General features: G+C 35.3%; 2 protein-coding genes across 3 annotated transcripts; one reads left to right on the top strand and one right to left on the bottom strand.

Annotated features, from left to right (window-relative positions):
- The first annotated feature begins 2,282 nt into the window (after positions 1 to 2,282).
- LOC132189882 (uncharacterized) lies at positions 2,283 to 4,972 on the top strand. The gene is made up of 6 exons (XM_059604702.1): positions 2,283 to 2,530; positions 2,910 to 3,027; positions 3,524 to 3,679; positions 3,890 to 3,945; positions 4,185 to 4,272; positions 4,413 to 4,972. The coding sequence occupies exons 1-6, from the start codon at positions 2,366 to 2,368 to the stop codon at positions 4,505 to 4,507; spliced, it is 678 nt and encodes a 225-aa protein (XP_059460685.1). The 5' UTR covers positions 2,283 to 2,365; the 3' UTR covers positions 4,508 to 4,972.
- A 2,823-nt stretch (positions 4,973 to 7,795) lies between these two features.
- Positions 7,796 to 17,492, bottom strand: LOC132189404 (actin cytoskeleton-regulatory complex protein pan1-like). 2 transcript variants are annotated; one of them, XM_059604145.1, is made up of 13 exons: positions 17,021 to 17,492; positions 15,201 to 16,218; positions 14,427 to 14,651; positions 14,128 to 14,336; positions 12,947 to 13,021; positions 12,142 to 12,213; positions 11,957 to 12,055; positions 11,065 to 11,136; positions 10,868 to 10,982; positions 9,583 to 9,651; positions 9,082 to 9,400; positions 8,890 to 8,974; positions 7,796 to 8,479 (listed from the first exon to the last, which is right to left on the bottom strand). In XM_059604145.1, the coding sequence occupies exons 1-13, from the start codon at positions 17,165 to 17,167 to the stop codon at positions 8,015 to 8,017; spliced, it is 2,970 nt and encodes a 989-aa protein (XP_059460128.1). In that variant the 5' UTR covers positions 17,168 to 17,492; the 3' UTR covers positions 7,796 to 8,014. The 2 variants fall into 2 exon arrangements, with proteins under 2 accessions (XP_059460128.1, XP_059460129.1); XM_059604146.1 differs by having other exon boundaries at positions 14,433 to 14,651; positions 17,021 to 17,491.
- Between the last annotated feature and the right edge of the window lie 600 nt (positions 17,493 to 18,092).

Below are 18,092 nucleotides of genomic sequence, written 5' to 3'. Positions count from 1 at the left end.
AGAATAGTCACGGCTGACGCAGAGTCTGTGTGTGGAGCCCAGACACACCCTCCGTTGACCCCACCAAGGTTCAAAGCCAGGCTGGCTGGCTCTGGCTGTTCAATGAAAGTTGTCAAATACGATGAGATGGAGGGAGACACGGCGGAGCCTAGTTCCACGTAGGCATGTGCCAACCACCAGTTTTCGTATGAGAGAAAGACAAACAATCATTATTGTTGCCTTTTTGGCGGGTTGTTGGATGTTGGATTTATACTTAGAAAACGGTGCGTTTAGAGTGCACTAGCTAACAAGACAAAAAATTAAAAAAATTTTAAAAAAAGTTTGGTAGCGTGAGACTGTGAGGTCACGAAAGCTGCACGATTGCAAATGACAGCTTAAACCCAGACTTTTTTTTAAAAAAAATTGTACGGACGCATTACTTAACCCATACCATTTGCAGCCTTTTCATGTTTAATCTTAGTGCTTTTGGTGCCTATAATTTATGATTTCAAACAGGTTCATTGAATAACGTACCATATAATAAATTAACAAATGAATTAATTAATGTCAGTCGACTCTATGTGCCAAATGTGCGTGTCATATTACAAACTTGGTTGGTCACCTTTCTTATTTTAATGATTTTAATTTTTTTTTATTTCTAATATATTTATAATTTAAAATAATTATATCTCATGACATATATAGTTGACATATGATATGTTAAGTGAGAGCTATGTAGTATTAATTGATTGGTTTAATGTGACATTTTGTTTATAATCAATCGTATTTGTCGTGACAGTTTCACGTAAACTATCATATCAATTTTAAAAAAGTTACTGTATCACCCCCTAAGTATTTTCAGTTTAATTTTCTTCAAAGATCTCTTATTGTGTCTCATATTGATTGGAGTGTCTATCTCACCAAGGACAACCTCAAATCTATATTTCCCATTATGTTGGATTAGGATGTTTTCAACGGGGTAAAGAAATGCACTTCAGTGAGAGAGAGAATTTTTTTTTTATTATTTTTTTTTTCTGTAGTAAACAAAATCTATTCTGGTTCAAAAGTCAACATTTTCAAATTTTCAGTCATATTTTTTGGCTGGCCAAATAGTTCCAACAAATTAAACCTGCCACGATGCTAAAACCAGTTGGTCCAACGTTGCCATATATGATTGTATGAAAGGGCGGCGTGCAACGGAGAAGGCAGGCAACATGAAAGAGAATAAGACAGAAATAATCGAAATTAAGCATAATATAATACCCATCAGCCGACAAAAACCTAGTTCCATGACTAAATTCCAACCTTAATTTGATTGAATTTGGGCCAAGCTAATCGTCAATTCTGGAGAGCACAAAGGTCACTGGCACTGCAATGTAGACAAATACAACATACATGTCAATGGCCAAATAACAATAAACACATTGACCAAAATTGCAACAAATAATAGTTGAGAAAATATATGGAGGGTCTAATTATTCAGATCATATGACATATGAGAATGGATATAACGCAGCAGATTATCCCAATAACTAAGTTTTTTTTTTTTTTTTGTCAAATTAGCTGAAATCATGAAAAACAGCCAAATCCTGCAACCCCTCGATGATGGAGGAGGTGTTCCTAAACTGTGAAAGTAAACGGGATCGGAGGTCGTCCCAACCGTTCATCTCATCTCTAACCTTTCGGAGTTTTTTTTTAAAAAATTTATCGATATCATATAAGTCTGCAATTCTTATATAACACTGTGTATGATTGATAAGTCCCTAATTAAATTCACAACTCAAAATTTTTGTTTAATTATTTCATCTATTATGGACTGCTAAATAACTTACGATAAAAGTTAATATTTTTAATAGCACTCAGTTTTTTTTAGTAAGCAACTATCATAGAATGTCTTTGAAACTTTTTGTCTGCGAAAGCACTGTAACTTTAAAAATTGGTGTGATATTGTATGTAGCATTTACTACATTAACTTCTAAATAGTTAAATTTATTTGTAGATGATATGATAATATTATATGGACGGTCACATAAATTTATAAGTTCATTTGTCTTTATAAGACCTACATGTAAACCTACAAGTTCAATGGTAGATTTGAATTCATTTAAAATAGTTAGGAGAATGAGGTATATCATTTTTTTTTTTTAATACGTCAATTATTAAATAAAAAGTATAGAAAAAAAAAAAAGTATTTTAACAAAAAGTAGGTAATTATCTAAAATTTGGTGAGTTGAATGCTGTAAAACGGAGTCGGTTTGGGTTATGAAATGACAAGTCGGTCCCCAAAGGCATCTGAAATTAATGGTAAACTCCACGAGGTCACACAGATCCGTGGCACAGACCGAGGGTGTGCGCGTCGTGTTGAAGAGCTGAATCTGTATCTTCGATGGAAGAAGAAGACCAAACACAGACCTCCGTAGCAGCAGAAGCAGTAGAACAAGAACAAGAACAAGAACGAAAACGATTGGAGGAAGATAACGTAGTGCAATTTCTAGATTCGCTGGATGGCTATCTAACCCTAATAGATTCATTGTCTTCAACACTCCGCCAGGTAACTAACCCTAACGCTATGCATGTTCCTGTCCCTCCCTTCTACTTGCATGTTCTTAATCGTTCTTCAAAAAATAAATGACAAACACAGAAAGAAAGCAATCAAATTATAAGATTTTGCTGATGGAGAATGTTTATGTTGTAAAGTATACCTTAGATGTTAAAATAGTTGATGACGGAAGGCTAGTGATGCGATTGGTTTTAGCACAATTTTTGGAAAGCAGAGAATGTATCTCTGAAACATTATGTGATTCTAATAATTAACGTTTTGAACTGCTTAGTGAGAAACCTGTGGATTACTTTTGGTTCTGTGCGAATTCCTTTAGAAGTCTATTGATGCGTGATCTGTCTTCTGAACATCCTTTTGATTTTTTTTCCAGGGATGGATGGAGTTGGCCAGTGCTCGACATTCTATGGGTGCGTCACGAATCAATGGTGCTTTGTTGGACCTGAAATTCCACTCTGCTGCTACATCGTTGCAAGTAACTGGAGATGAAGGTAATTTTATGTCTGTACCTTTCCCATTAAGATCATTTATATGAGTGGGAAATTTCAGCTATTAAGGCTATCCATAAATTGCACTGAGACGCATTTCTAGTATTGTTTGGACACTGATATTTTAGGGTCACTTGGTCATGGGCTCCAAATTCTTATCAACAAATAAGAAAGGACATGGAAACTAAATGGTTTTGTGGGCAGTTCTATTAACGTAGTTAAGGGGGATGTGCTTGCACGTAACTGATGAGTGGTGGGATATATGATGCCTTTGGGTGTCATCTGTCACCATCTATGATATAATATGAACAGGGTTTAAGACATGGCATTCCGACGGACAATTCTAGGTTTATAACGGCCCCAACTTGATGCCCCAGATTGTATGTTTTTTATTTATGCATGCACACCCTCACACATGCATATAGAATTAATGATTTGCTCATTTGCATTACTTTGTATTTATGTCAGAGTAACTTCTGTGATATATGATCTGTTGTAGTTGACTACAAGTTGAAGCAACCGCATTTTGCATTGTGCAAATGGGCGTCCTCCAAGAATGGAAAATGCTGTTCTGGAGAAGAAGAATTTATGGAGGACAAGTTGCAGATGAAATCTGATAGTCCCCAGCTAAGACACCGTTCCCCCCAGTTTTCTGGTATAGTTTTGTTGTCCCTGTATGAGGAGGATACAGTATACTTATCATTTTGACCATAATATAGTTTAGCAGGAGCTCCTACCAACCATTTTTTACTGTGTATGCCAGATAACCATAAAATGTTTTTTGTATTGCTCAGCTACTTCTGCCATGATAACTCTGAATCGAGCATATGCTGTTTTAACTTTTTCCTTTTCTGTATGTGTGAAGGAACTTTGGAGAAAAGTCCAGCAAAAAATGGAGCTCCTCTTATAGTTGATGATGAAGTAAGTGTCTTGCAATCAATAATCTTTTCTGATGTGCTATAACAAGGAGATTTGTATTTTAGCATTTGCATTATTAGATTCTTTTTCCTGCACCAGAATCCTTATTTTAGAAGTGTGAACCACATTGTATTAAGTTCACTAATGAATAAATTCTAATAATTCAAATGTGCAATCTGTGAAATTTGAATTAAGAGAAGTGTAAATGGAGTAACTTTCATATCTTATCCCTGCTGTTCTAGGTTCAAAAGGAGCGATCTAAATCACTATCAATGTTTGGGACTTTGGTTTCCCCAAAGCTTCGAGCTGCCCAGCTTTCATTTGAGACAGGTGCATAACTGTCTCTCTCTCTCTGCAATACTGTAGTTTACACCATTGTATTTTTGCTACTTGTATATCAATTTGGTTTTCAATTCCATTTTTTGGGAGATGCTAGGAGATGATTCATTCAAAAAATTACTTTCATTCAGCTCTTGAAACACTCATAGAAATAGCAAACATGCGTTCAACAATGCTTTCTACTTCTGATCAAGTCCAAAAAGACTTGGAAGGCCCAAAGGGATGACAAGAAAAGGTATATACAATCTTATTGCTTGAAAGTCAGATGCTTTCCCTCCCACCCAACCAGGCAATGTTAATATTTTAGACAATGAGCAGCAGTATTGGAGTGGGTTCAGTTGAACCCTGATAACATGATTGTTGTGTTTACTTTAAATTTTTGGATCTGGCCTTGTAGTTCATACATGGAAAGGAAAAAATGACTAAGAAAAAAAAAATTGTCATCTTAAGCTGTGGGGAGGTTTTGTCTGAAGGTTTAATCTGATCAATGATTGTAGCGTGGACTTGAGATTCCACAGTTCAAGTTTTTACTAGATAGCAGTTGGAACTTGTGTTAAAATTATCTTCCTCCAACTATGATGTCTTCTGTATGTCACGTTAACATTGTGTAGTTTCCAATTGTTATAACATTAGTTTTTACTGATAAAATTGAGTCCACTTTTAAATAAATAATTATAAGTCTATTGCTTCCTGTTTTCCTTCTAAAATATACTTTCATGGGCCAACTTGTCTGAGTAACAACTGTTGTATTCTCCCTTGGCACTTGGGCTAGCTCAGTTTATTACCACGTTATTCTTTTAGATATTAGATCTTGTTCCGATACCCGATCTTTATTCTTCTTATAACCGAGGTGTTTGTTTTTTTTTTTTTAAATTTTTTTTTTTTTATGAGGACCAGGTAGGGCCCCTTTAGGACCCATCTCTAGTGGGTAAAACCCCGAATACATTACCTGGCGACATGACCCCGCCGGCTAGAATCGTGTCATATATATAAGCTGAGTTCTTTCCTTAGAGAGTGCTTAAAATTACAACACGTGGCATAAATTTATAATTTTTAAACAGTGAACCGGTCCTTCAAGTTAAAACCCGGTCCTTTAATTAAAACTAAACTGGTAATTAAATTAGCTTAATTTATGCTATGGGAGTTTAATGTGCCTAATTACCTTTTTTTTTTTTTTTCTTTTTTTTACAATCCCTAATTAACTTTCTTACGTTGAATAGAAAGAAGAAAAAAACTCTTAAGTAAAAAATGGGACTTTTAAGTAAAACTAAACCAGTTATTTAATTAGCTTAATTAATGCTATGGGCGTTTAATATGCCTAATTAACTTTCTTAAAGAAGGTCCCCAAGAGGTAGTTCAGTCGGCTGCAGACCACGCCTAATGAAGCGGAGGTCACTAGTTCGAATCTTCCCTTCCCCTTCCCCTTCCCTTGTGAGGACATGTCAAAAAAAAAAAAAACTTTCTTAAAGAAGAAAAAAACTCTCGTGTTTCCTTTAAGTAAAATTGAACCGGTCATTAAATTAGCTTAATGTGTTATGGCTGTTTAATATGCCTAATTAACTTTGCAAGATTAAGTATTGAACCTGATGTGAGGATTTATTTGATTGCGTTAAATGTTTAGTGAAATTTTTTGTTTTATTATGTATTGATAAAAAACTATTTTTTTTTAGTTTAAAGCTATGTATTTTTTTAGAATGTTTAGAATTATATGGGTATTATTTGTATTGAAATATAATAGGTATCACACCAATAATATCACAGACTAATGCTTTGATAATCAGAATCCACAGGTTTTCTTCTTCTTGTTTTTTTCTTTATACTTCTTTTTATTTTAAACTACTCACATGTAACATGTTTTAATTTATATGGATTAAACTAAAATTAAGGGTCTTATTTTTTAATTCATTTGAATGTTTTATGAAAAAAAAAAATTCTGTTTGTATAATATACACTTTTTTTTTGGAAGCGTTTTTTCTGCTTTTGGAAGCAAAAGAAGGCAAAAAATTATTTTTTTCTAGAAATATTTTGTTTTTAAGGCTCAATTTGTTTTGACGAAAAACATTTTCTGAAATTTTCTTTTCCTTCTATTTTTCAGTGTTTAGTACAAGCAAAATTTTTAATCAAATCGAAAATATTTTCGATTGACCAAGAAAACATCATTTAAGCTCCACAAAACGATCGGATGGTATATAGGTCTCCCTCTCCTGACGTTAATGACAGTGAGTATTGCTTTATAGGTTTTATTCTTTTAACTTTATTCGTTTTATGGAAAGGGAGAGAAAGTGAATATGCTTACAATTTGCAATGCCAAAAAACTGTGGAGGTAATCTTCAAGGGAATCTTTCAATTTGGGTTTGGGACAGGGATTGGATTTTCTTGGAAAATTCTTGAGATTCTCTAGAAAGGAATATTGAGCTAAGAGGGAGGGAGGGGGGTTGGGGAGGCCTGGGGGAAGAGAGAGAGAGAGAGGGGGAGGAAAATAGATGAGAAAGTGGATTTCATTTATCTTGTAAAGAAGTGCTTCCACTTCGCTCTGTGTTATTTTTCCCCATTTCAAACGGTGAGGATTGAGCTTTCAGGCAGAAGAGAGAAGGTGGGGTTAGAATTTGGATGACGAGAATTTTAGAGTTTAGAAGATGACTGTATAAGAACATTATTAGCGATCTCACTAAATTTTACTCACCAAAATAGTCAAGTTTATTTTTCTCTATTTTAATTACCAGCTTTTTTAAAGTACCCTAACAACTTCATTATTTTATCAATTCACTTTCATTATTTCATTTAAATATTTTTTTCAAAGATTTCTTTATTTTTGAATATTTGTTTTATTCTAACTAGATGGCGAGACTCGAAATGAAGAGATGCACTTGTGGAGAGAAAATTACTCTCTTCAAAAATGACACTAAGCAAAATGGGAAGGAGAAAAGACAAAGAAAATGGAGAGAAGCATGGGTGAAAGAAGGAAATAACTTTTTCACCAAAATAACCAAAAAAATGATTTTGGTTAGACTTAATGCTAAGCGCATTCACAATGGAGGAGCTAAATTTTTATGCAAAATGGCTCTTCAAAACTCACTTTTATCTAGTTTAGCTGATGAATTTTTAAATGCATCTACATCCGATTAACTATATTTCTATTTATTTTATTTTAAAAAAAAAAATTATTCATTATTGGAAAAAAGTGGAAAAAGTTTTGGGAAAGAAAGAATGCATGTGAGAGAAACAATAATAAAAAAAATAAAAAAAAATAAAAAAAAAAATAGCTCATTTAAAAAGTGTTACTACATTTAACTTTTTTTTTTGCTCTTCCAATCAAATATTTATTTTGCATTTTTTTTAACTAATTCAATGTAGATAATTTTTTACAAATCTGATTAGCCATTTTAGATAAAAGTAAAATTTGACTCTTTGTGAATGCTATAAGAGAGTAAACTCCCTTCCAGAACAGCATGATAGTGCACGACAATATGATTTGGACGATCCAAAGTGTGTTATTTAAAAGACAAGCTTTTTTTTCTTTTTTTCTTTTTTCTTTTTTCCTAGTGCTTTCCAACAAACCAAAAATACATTATCCTCGAAATAATACAAGGACATAACCATACGACAATACAACAGTCCATATTTAGTTTCAAGCTATACAGCACAATCAAAAAATTACTACCATTAACCACCCCGAAACAAAATGGGGAAAGGGGAAGGGAATAGTGGAAAAAAACACAAGTTAAATTGCAAGCTAGAAAGCGCTCCAATTATCCGAACTTTTCTTTGGATTTTGACTCTCGGATGAGACCTTAAATGGGGCAGAGGTGCCGAAAGGATCAGTGTCATCAAAAGAAAATGCACCACTATGGCTGAAGTCTTTCGTGCTGTTTACGGAATCAAACCTTGTAAGCCTCTCACGGCCGTAGCCGAAGTCTTTGCTGCTGTTCATGGAATCAAACCTTGAAAACCTCTCCCGTGGAGAGAATCCACCGCCTTCATGCGTGCTGAAGGAATCGAACCTCGAGAAGTTGTCAAAGAAGTGATCCCCTGCCTCACTGTACCTAGGAGAGTTGCCAAACTTGGACATTGGAGTCCCAGGAACAGAATCTTCAAAAGTAAATGGGCTCTTCGTCTGAAAGATGCTCTCTGCATGTGAGGATCCTGTTCGTACTGGGTTTAGGCCAAAGTCACTAGCTCCAAAGTCGGTATCCGAGTCCTGCAGAATGACACCATGGATGGAGAAATCAAACATAGTGCATCAAGATGGAAAATGCTTGAGGTACTATAGTTTTTCCTACATATGTCATGTGGACTAGGATAAGGTCGAAACAATATAGGCATGAGATCCATCTAAGTCTGAAGAGTTTAGGACGACACTAAGTTATGGCTAAGCCTATGTTGTTGAAGCTGTTCGAGTCCTTCATTCATATAATTAGGTGGAAACAATTTCCCATTAGACATCGCATGCCTTAGGCAATTTATTATTATTACATAAATTAAATGTAAAATTCGATAAATTAACAAAATCCTAGAGAACTTATAAACAACACAGATATTTCAACTTTTATTGTTAGCCATTAGGAAAATGTCCACATATACCCATGTGCTTAAGAGGTTTTGGCTCACCTTGGTATGGCTAGGGTTAAATCCCCAAACTGAGTCCACATCATCGTTATTGTCAAAGGCACCCCAGGTCGATTCATCAAAACTTCTGTCACCGTAAATAAAATGATTTCAGCATTATTATTATATAGAACACAGTCATGAGAGAGAGAGAGAGAGAGAGAGAGAGAGAGAATCACGAATCAGCACCTATACCTATGTGTTTCTGCATCTGCTTCAGAACCTTTTCCATAATGAACATCTGAAAAATCTTGAGATGGACTGTCAAAAGCAGTCCTTCCGGCCGGACTGTCGTGAGGGCTTCTGACCAATTCATCTTCACTGTGGGAATATGCAGATTCACTCTCAAAGACAGGTTCACTAGTACCGAAAGAATTCCTTTGCTTTTCATTAGCATATGACTCGGGGATTGAACTATCATCACCGTAAACTTGTTCTTTGTGAACAGATGCAGATTTTGGTTTTGACAAGCTAGAGACATTTTTCGCATCAGGAGTGAGATCATTAACAAACCCTGAAAGGTTTAAAAGGTATGCCCACATAAATAAATAAACATATTTCTTAATAGCTCTGTCAAATAACTCTATTTCTTAAACTGGATATGCAGAACTGACAACATTAACTGGAGACAGCAAAACAAAAGGAAGCATTACCCCTTGTTCTTAAATAAAATAGGCTAGGAAGCATAGTGCATACCTTCGTCTTCAAACTTATCCCACTCTTCATCCCAAAGAGAAGCTCCCTCTTGAATTCCAGGTTCCCAACCTGTCAAATCAACAATGGAAATTGGAAAATGACCATATATGTTTTGCAGTCCGTAAAAAGATCAGCATGCCCTAAAGTACAAAGTGCTGGTAATAAACTATGGCTACCACTACCATAACCCGACCCCCAAAATAGGAACAAGAAAGCCGTCCTATATCAGCAATTGGACAGCAACACAGGACATTTGCTTCCTCATCATATTAGGTAAAAGTACCAATACACAAGTATTCACTACTTTTTATTGTCTATGGAAGGCCCATCATGCATATGGTGTAGTCGTGTCCAAATCCTCAAACACCCATCCATGGTGATGGTAGATTTTAATCCTAGATCTCTAGCATGACCCAAGAGTTTACCAATTGAACCAGCTAGGGAGAAACAGAGGTTTCTTAAACGGTTATTCAGGTGTGCATTTGTGATCCAAATACTAATATGAGACATGAAATCCTAACACTTAATGCAGAAAAACCAAGTCATTGTTGTTCTGGATGATTAACCTGTTAGGAATTGCGTTAACAAGCTTAAAAAGTGTTTTTAGTACACAAAAAGTTGTGCCAAGTTAAAATGGGTCTATTTGGTAAAACATTTAAAAAGGTACTTTTGTGACTTTTTTTGCTTTAAAAAAGTCCAAAATTGCGTTTTGGAGGAAACTTGGAAATGAAGTTTTTTTCTATAAAAAAAAAAAAAGCTCTATTTCCCAACATAATCCCAAACAAGCTCTAAGCAGGCCAATGAATATGTAAGACTTTCAGCTCTCTAAATCAGGTAATGTTTAAAATGAGATATAGCCTTCCTCATAAAAAAAATCCACTCACACCCCCACCCCCCCCTTCCTCCTGCTCCTCCTCCCTCTTCCCCACAAACTCCACCTAGGATACAATGGTTGATTGTTAATACCCACTTTAAGCAACATTGTCTGTTTCAAAGTCTTCCAAGTTAGACAATAAATGAAAGTGGTGGGACCCTGCAACCCATTCAATGCTTTTCAATGAAATAAATAAACTTAAAAAAAAATTTTAAAAAAAAAAGAAAAAAAAAAAAAGAAAAAAGAAAAAGAAAAAGAGTGCTATGGTTACATTAAAAAAGGAATTGCATATCTCAACATAGCAGGCAAGTGTTCAAAAATAAAATAGCAAGACATTGGAAAGGGCATCAAATTGTATAGGAAGCAACAGGGATGAATTGAAACAAAGAATTAACAAGGGACTAAAGATACCAATTGGGAGCTCAATCAATGCAGCTGACTTAACATCTAATCCATGTTTCTTGCTGCGTTCAGTTAGAGCCTTCAGTAGCTCCTCAACATCTGATTGAATGCGGTCAGCTCGGACCTACAAAAGCCGAAACCAATGGTGTTGGACAAGATTCAACGGAATCTCCATGGACTCATAATAGTAAATTGGCAACATGTACCTGAAGGATACCATCTGCACTGCCTCCATGTTCCATGTTAACAATTGCTTGATGCAGCTCCGTCTTCCTCCCCTAAAAACAAAATCACAAAACAAACTTCCTTGAAACAAATTCAAATAACACCAAGGTTTAAAAGATCATGTAATCAAAGGCTTTAAAGGATCTCTGAAGTGGAATATTTTTTACGTGCAGGACCTTCGGCTTTCACACTCGAGCAAAGAAAAAAGGAGAGCCAAAAAAAAATATTTATACGGAGGTGAAAGAGTGGTAAAATTCAAAATCGCAAAACAAAGTTCCTCGAAACAAATTCAAAGAATGCCAATGTTTAAAAGATCATGTAATCAAAGGCTTTAAAAGATCTCTGAAGTGGAATATTTTTTATGTGCAGGACACCTTCGGCTTTCACACTTGGGCAAAGAAAAAAGGAGAGTGAAAAAAATGATACTGAGGTGAATGAGTGGCAAGAGAAAGCAGAAGAAAGTTGAAGAAAAATCGATACATTAATGATAGATAACAGGATGACTTCCACTTTGGCAAGAAATTGATGTTTGAATGAAAAATAGATTAGAGGAAGTAAACAGACAATTCATGCTAATTTCAAGTTGGAGAAACCACTATGTCTAGTGGGGGACCTAAAAGACCACCAATTGGGGTGGGGGAAACATTAACACTGGCCATTCATATACGAGAAACTATGGCTCTAATTGAGCAATGAGGCAAAAATAAGTTTCTGTAGTATCACACATGTTCATAACTACACTTTACTGGGTTCAGTAGGATCAAAGAAATCTTTATTTCTTTCTCTTTTTTTAAGTTAGATCAAAGAAATCTCAAATATAAGTACAATCAAACAACAAAGGTCCTTGGATATTCTATAAGTTCACCGCCTTACCTGAATATCACGAAATCTAGCCTCTTCAATGGTTAACTTTGATGCTATTTCTCCCACTTGCTTGTACTTCTCTTCATACTTCTTAGCCAGAGACTCTGCCTGCAATAAAAATTGTTGATGTAAATACAACAAAATCTAACTCTTATCAATGAAAGTAGGATGATTATTTACATCTTAGAGAATACCTCACGCTTATCAGCAGATGCCCTTTCGGTGATCTCATTTAGTTTATTATCACATCTGCTTTTATAGAGAACCTGATAACCAGAGAATAAAAATGAACAAAGAAAACTAAGAGAAAGAAAAAGAAAACACAATGAGCTTCACAGTTGCACTGTTTAAGGGGTACACCTGACCATGGTAACTGTACATGATCAAATTACAATCATATTTTCATGACTAGCCATTTCATGATTGAATTCCAACAGTAACTTCATCAAATAAATTATAGTACCGGACTAGTCAGCCAGCAAATAAGATACCATGCAGACTTGAAGGTTTTACTAAGGTTCGAAGGAGGTAGTTCTATGTATTTAACACGCAATCTTTTGGGACTTGGAGAAAGTCAAAGCCCAAAGAAAATTGCACTGCTTTGTTGGGTTCCTTTATTATTATTTTTTTATCAGAAAATTTTGTTTCCATGATTCCTTTTTTTGGGTAAGTATTTCAAAATTTTCCTCATTATTACTTATCAAAAAAAACATTCCTCATTATTCCCATTGAATTTGTGATAAACATCCAACTTGGTACAAAATCCCTGAATTGCAAATTGGTGGTTGAGTGATTTTTGATAAATTTCTTTATTTACCCTACACTGAAATTCTAGCATCACTAACCACTCCGGGCATAAAAGTAAAGCGGCATGCCTTTCCAATTCCTTGTAGGCCCAGCCTGAATCAGTTACTAACCACTATTGTACAAAAGAGTAAAAAGGGTTTAGTATTAATGAAAAAACTAGAAGCAAAAGAATAGGAGACAGAAACTACTCACAAGTTCCTGCATTTTGGTGCGGTAGAACTCAAGCTTCTCTTTAGAATCCAATATCAAATTTTGTGTTTCTTCAACCTACCACGAAAAAGGAAATAAAATATTTATGTATCCCTTGGGAAAGTACAAGAACACTCAAAAAGTAAACTTAGTAACTAACAGCCCTCAGAAACATAAAATTAAAATCAATAACTGGTGATTTTAAAAAGTTACAGAAGTCACAGGCTCTGTAAATAATTATCTTGATCTCAATCATCTTGCAAGAAGCAATATAGGATAGATATAAAAAAAATAATTACAATGAAATGAACTCTACCATTGCATTTTTTCAGTCCATTCAAGCCAAAGAAATTTCACTACTGAAATGGATAAATGAAACTAATGGATATATGGAAGCTAAGTTAAAAGCTTTAAATACATATAAACACAAAGATATACATACGAGATCTGACAGAAAAAAAAAAAAAAGCACACACATACACATATGTAAAGATAAGGATACCCGTTTGTACTAAGATGCAAAGATAAGAAAGTCAAGTGATAAATGGCATACAACATGAGCACTTTATAAGCCAGAAAAGGGGAATGGAAGTTTCTTAAAGACATTTAAAGAAAAGCTTAAAACAATCTTTTTGAACAATTCTGTTTTCAAAATGAGGAACTGGAAGAAAGTCTGAGTGCAACCTTTTGAAGATAAATTGATATAATAATTTATCAAAGTAGTTTTTTTGACAACTTCCATTTACAAACACATGAGTTCGCACGTCATGTTTTCCAACCTTTAGAAGGAGGTACCATTTCTATATTTCTTTAGTTCATTGAGGCACCAAGTACTATTCATTTTCTTGCTTTTGTCTTACACAATATTCCCTATAAGGTACGAATATTTTATACCAAACACTAATTCACAATTCAATCAATTTATGGTAAGTGAAGCAAAAGAGAGAAAATATGCCTTTTTCCTAGCAGTTGTTGCCACTTGAGGCTTTGAGTTTGCTGAATTATGTCCTTTAGAAGGAGGAACCATTTCCATATTTATTTAGTTCATTAAAGCACCAAGTACTATTCATTTTCTTGCTTTTGTCTTACACAATATCCTCTATAAGGTGTGAATATTTTATGCCAAACATTAATTCACAATGCAATCAATATATGTTAAGTGAAGCAAAAGAGAGAAAAGATGCCTTTTTCCCAGCAGTTGTTGCCACTTGAGGCTTTGAGTTTGCTGAATTATGTCCTCCTGTATCAAGTTGGTTTCCAAAGGAATCCTCCAATACAGGCGCTCCAGACTTTTGCTGATTGGATTGCATTACACCATCAGCCAGGATGGCACTTACCTGCATTGGTGGCCTCAAACCAGTTGCAGGCACAATTGGCCGGGCACCTCCAAAACCTAATCATAAAGAGAGAGAAAAATGCTTCATCAAGAAACATATATTTGGAAAGAGAGATGAAAATGAAAGGTATTAAAAACAGATCTGACCAATACCAGGTCTGGGACCCCAAGCTGCATTTCCATGTGAGACTTTGGGTTGACCTGTCATAGCCAGCAGTGTCTCATCAAACAAGACATTTGGTGGCAGTGCAACTGGAAGAGGGCGACCTTCCCTGAATCTTTCCATCAAGTAGAGTGCAAAGCAAAATTCCCTCAAAGAAAGCATACTATCATTATCCTGGTCAGATAAGTCCCACACCTGCTTTAAAACCTCTGAAAAAGGCCAGCAAAGACATTGAGCATAAGTAATCCTAGAACAAAAAAAGGTCCCACGAAGCTTGCCCAAGAAGAAGAAGAAGAAGAAGAAATTCCAGAGAAACACAGGAGTACACCTTACTTCCATAACAAGAACACAATACTCAAAGTGCAGTAAAGAAGAATTTATCTAATAAAATCATAGTTAATACATTCTAGTGACACAATACACAAGGTGAGACAGATGTCTTGGCAAAAAGATGAAATTTGGCCATTCCTAAATCTCCTTTCATAAAAAAAATAAAAAAAATAAAAAAGTTATAACTTCATAAGGAGTTCATAAATTTATTGCTCAGTCATGTTTAAATAGCAGTCAGGGTCTCATCTACCTCTTCTGATAAAAATAAGAAAGCGTACAGTGCAACACAGAATATTGATGACTTCACCATATATAATGACAAATTTAAGAAAATAAAAATGAGAGTGCAGTTTCAGAATCAACCAACTTAGTAATAGACAAAAATATATAGAAACCACAGCTAAACTTCCATACAGAAGAACCCTTACCTCTTGGTAATCTCCAACTCAAAAATAGATTTCGTGCCTGCTCACCACTGATTATCCCATCTCTGTCAGTGTCTACTTCCATAAACACTTTTGTATACTTCTGAACATCAGATGGTTTCATCTTTGGCCAAGAAAGCTGCATATTTTCAGAAGTAGAATTTCCAACTCCAACTGAAATCCCAGATGTTGCAATTGAGGAAGAACCTGGAGCTGAAACCTGTTGACTTGGGTTCAATGATGACTGTGTCCATTGAGGCTGACCGCCAGCAGGTTGCATTGAAAATGCACCTTGCAATGAATCAAGTGAGCTCTGCTTACCAAAAGGTTGAGGCCCACTAGTAACAGTAGTGATGGCCGAAGAGACGGGAGTGCTACTAACAGAATGACTTGGTCCAGAACCAAACCCATTTCCTGAAACAACTAATGCTTTAGAGGCATTAGCTGTTAGCTGGGAAGCCATAGTGACTGGAGTTTGCGGCTGTGAAGTAGGCAAGGGCATTGATGGACTAATCCCTCCAGGCCCATTAGGAGCTGTACCAGTCCTTCCACTGAGCCAATCATTGGAGATGTTTGAGTTTGGGACATTGGGACCTAACATGTTACCTCCCCTAGTGAGTTGTGGACTAGCAATACCTTGCGATGGACGGGGAGCAGTGGCAGCAGGCATAGGTTGAGGTGGCCTCAAGGCTTGATTTTGCTGAGAAGGAAAATAATGCTGGTTCATACTTGGGTTTGGAACTCCTTGTGCTCTAAAGCCAAGATTTTGAGATGATGTTGGAGCAATAGCACTCCGTGGAGCAGATGCTGCACCCATTGAATTCAATTGAGGTGCAGATATGGCTGTAAGATTAATTTGTGGTGCAGGAATTTTAGCTGCAGCTGGACCATATAGTGCTGCCTTGACCATATCTGGGGTTAGTTCTCGCTTACTTTGTGCCACAGTTACAAGTTTGAGAGCATTATAAAATTCTGTGCGACCAAGGAAACCAGTTTTATTCTGATCAGCATGCATCCATATCTGCACGTCATATACAACAGTTTGATTAACATGCATTTCTGCATCATGCTTAATCAAGTCTTAAAATTCATTGCAAGAAAAGAAAGATAAATATATAAATTTACTTTGAAATATATCACGAACAAGCAAGGACTATAAGATAAAAGATGCTAAAATATAATTTCCACATTGTGCAAAAGCACAGTGACAATGCACAAAATAAAGTAGACAACCTTAAGAACACAAATTCAAACACCCTCTTAAGAATCCTGCTGAATATAACAAACTCAAATCTGAGACTCTGCTCCCCTCCCCAAAACATGAAATCAACCACTTAGAATCATCCTTAAAAGTCTTACCTCTTGTAAATCATTCAAAATATTCATCAATGAAGATGTATATTTTAACTTACTAATTTAATTTTTAAACGACTATAGTATCCTTACCCCAAACACACATTTACCAGCATAAGTGAACTAGACCATCATAGATAGTGTGCAAGAACATCTACAACACTAAACAACCTGAATTCATACGACATATCTCAGATCAAGCAGTGGTGACACTTTTTCTCAATCATCTTCATTTTTTATGCTTGACAGAACAATAATTTATACCACCATCGAGCAATTGCATCTCGAAGATTGATCACAACCCCAAGTCTACTTAACGAGAAGAAGTCGCCAAAACTTATTCAACATATTATCATAAGAAGCACGGCTTTCATCGAGCATGAGATAACATATCCATCATTCATTCAAACAGTTTATTTATGCAAATATACTATAAAGTGGAAATTGGAGGTGTGAAAACTGTGAGGAACCTGAGCAAGGACTTGTTTGGAGAGATTGGATCCTTGAAAGAAACCAACAGCTTCGGCTCCACTGATCCTGCCATCGCCGTCCAAATCAGCTCTCCTAAAATACGCTTCGAACTGATCCATATTCGGCCCTTGATTTTGCCCCGCCATTTCCTTTTTAACGATTTTCCAAACGCTTTTTTCGATTCAAATTCCCGCAGATCACAAATTCACAATTCTGGCGAGAAATGAGAAAATCTGGGGAAATGCCAAATCAAAATAGTGGTAGTGGACGAATGAAGTGTACGGTATTCGTTTCGTCGGATCGAAGGATTGGTTGAATTGAATGGTTAGGTCGAGGTGAGACAGAGGGAAAGTGTGAATTTTATATGATTTTGGAAATTTTAGAGCGTTGAAAAGGAAAGAGAAGTGAGGGAGAGCCTTCGAGCCTCCTCTTTCTTGCAAAAATGCATAGGATATGGCCTGTTCTTACTATTGTCCGTCTCGATCGGAAGAAACGGAGGCTATAACGGGAAATACTAATATACAGACAGTTTGACATTTATTTATGATTTTCATAATTAACCACGTCATGGGGGGAAAAAAAAAGTAGCAGTGCCAGTTTATACTTGATAAAATAATTAAGTAAATATTATAAATTATTATTTTTTAATCATTTCACTAATTATGAATTGTGACATTAGTTTTTGTAAATGAGTTTATAATAAAAATTGTAGTTCTTTAAGCATTTTCTATAAAATAAAATAAAAAAAAAACTAGGAAGCATTAGAATTATCAATTATAAGAATAAGACCCTCACAGTAATTATAAATACTTAACTTCCAATGCCTATTGTGCTTGTAAACCTTTACCTTTAGTTTAAAAACCTATATTAATAGAACTTTTTTAAGAAAAAACACTTGACAATTTTTTTACAACTTATTTGTATGTGTCAACCTATAATTAGATCCATGTGAGTTATCAAAAAAGCATCAACATATTCTAATCATGTGCTAACATCCGTCAACCACTTGAAAAAATAACTAAGTCTAGCTTTTTTTTTTTTTTTTTTTTAAAAGAATCATCAACTTCTTTT

This window comes from Corylus avellana, chromosome ca8, assembly GCF_901000735.1.
Source record: "Corylus avellana chromosome ca8, CavTom2PMs-1.0".
In the NCBI taxonomy this organism is placed as follows: Eukaryota; Viridiplantae; Streptophyta; class Magnoliopsida; order Fagales; family Betulaceae; genus Corylus; species Corylus avellana.
Note: the sequence above shows the minus strand (reverse complement) of the source record. Positions and strands in the feature narration are given on the sequence as shown.

What these genes read in the sequence shown, in the direction of transcription:
- LOC132189882 (XM_059604702.1), top strand. Translation starts at nt 2,366, where the DNA reads ATGGAAGAAGAAGACCAAACACAGACCTCCGTAGCAGCAGAAGCAGTA. An exon ending in GCAAGTAACTGGAGATGAAG is followed by an intron (nt 3,028 to 3,523) that starts GTAATTTTATGT and finishes GATCTGTTGTAG; the next exon opens with TTGACTACAAGTTGAAGCAA. An exon ending in CCAGCTTTCATTTGAGACAG is followed by an intron (nt 4,273 to 4,412) that starts GTGCATAACTGT and finishes ACTTTCATTCAG; the next exon opens with CTCTTGAAACACTCATAGAA.
- LOC132189404 (XM_059604145.1), bottom strand. Translation starts at nt 17,167, where the DNA reads ATGGCGGGGCAAAATCAAGGGCCGAATATGGATCAGTTCGAAGCGTAT. An exon ending in CATCTGCTGATAAGCGTGAG is followed by an intron (nt 12,056 to 12,141) that starts GTATTCTCTAAG and finishes TTTTTATTGCAG; the next exon opens with GCAGAGTCTCTGGCTAAGAA. An exon ending in ATTGATTGAGCTCCCAATTG is followed by an intron (nt 9,652 to 10,867) that starts GTATCTTTAGTC and finishes TTGATTTGACAG; the next exon opens with GTTGGGAACCTGGAATTCAA.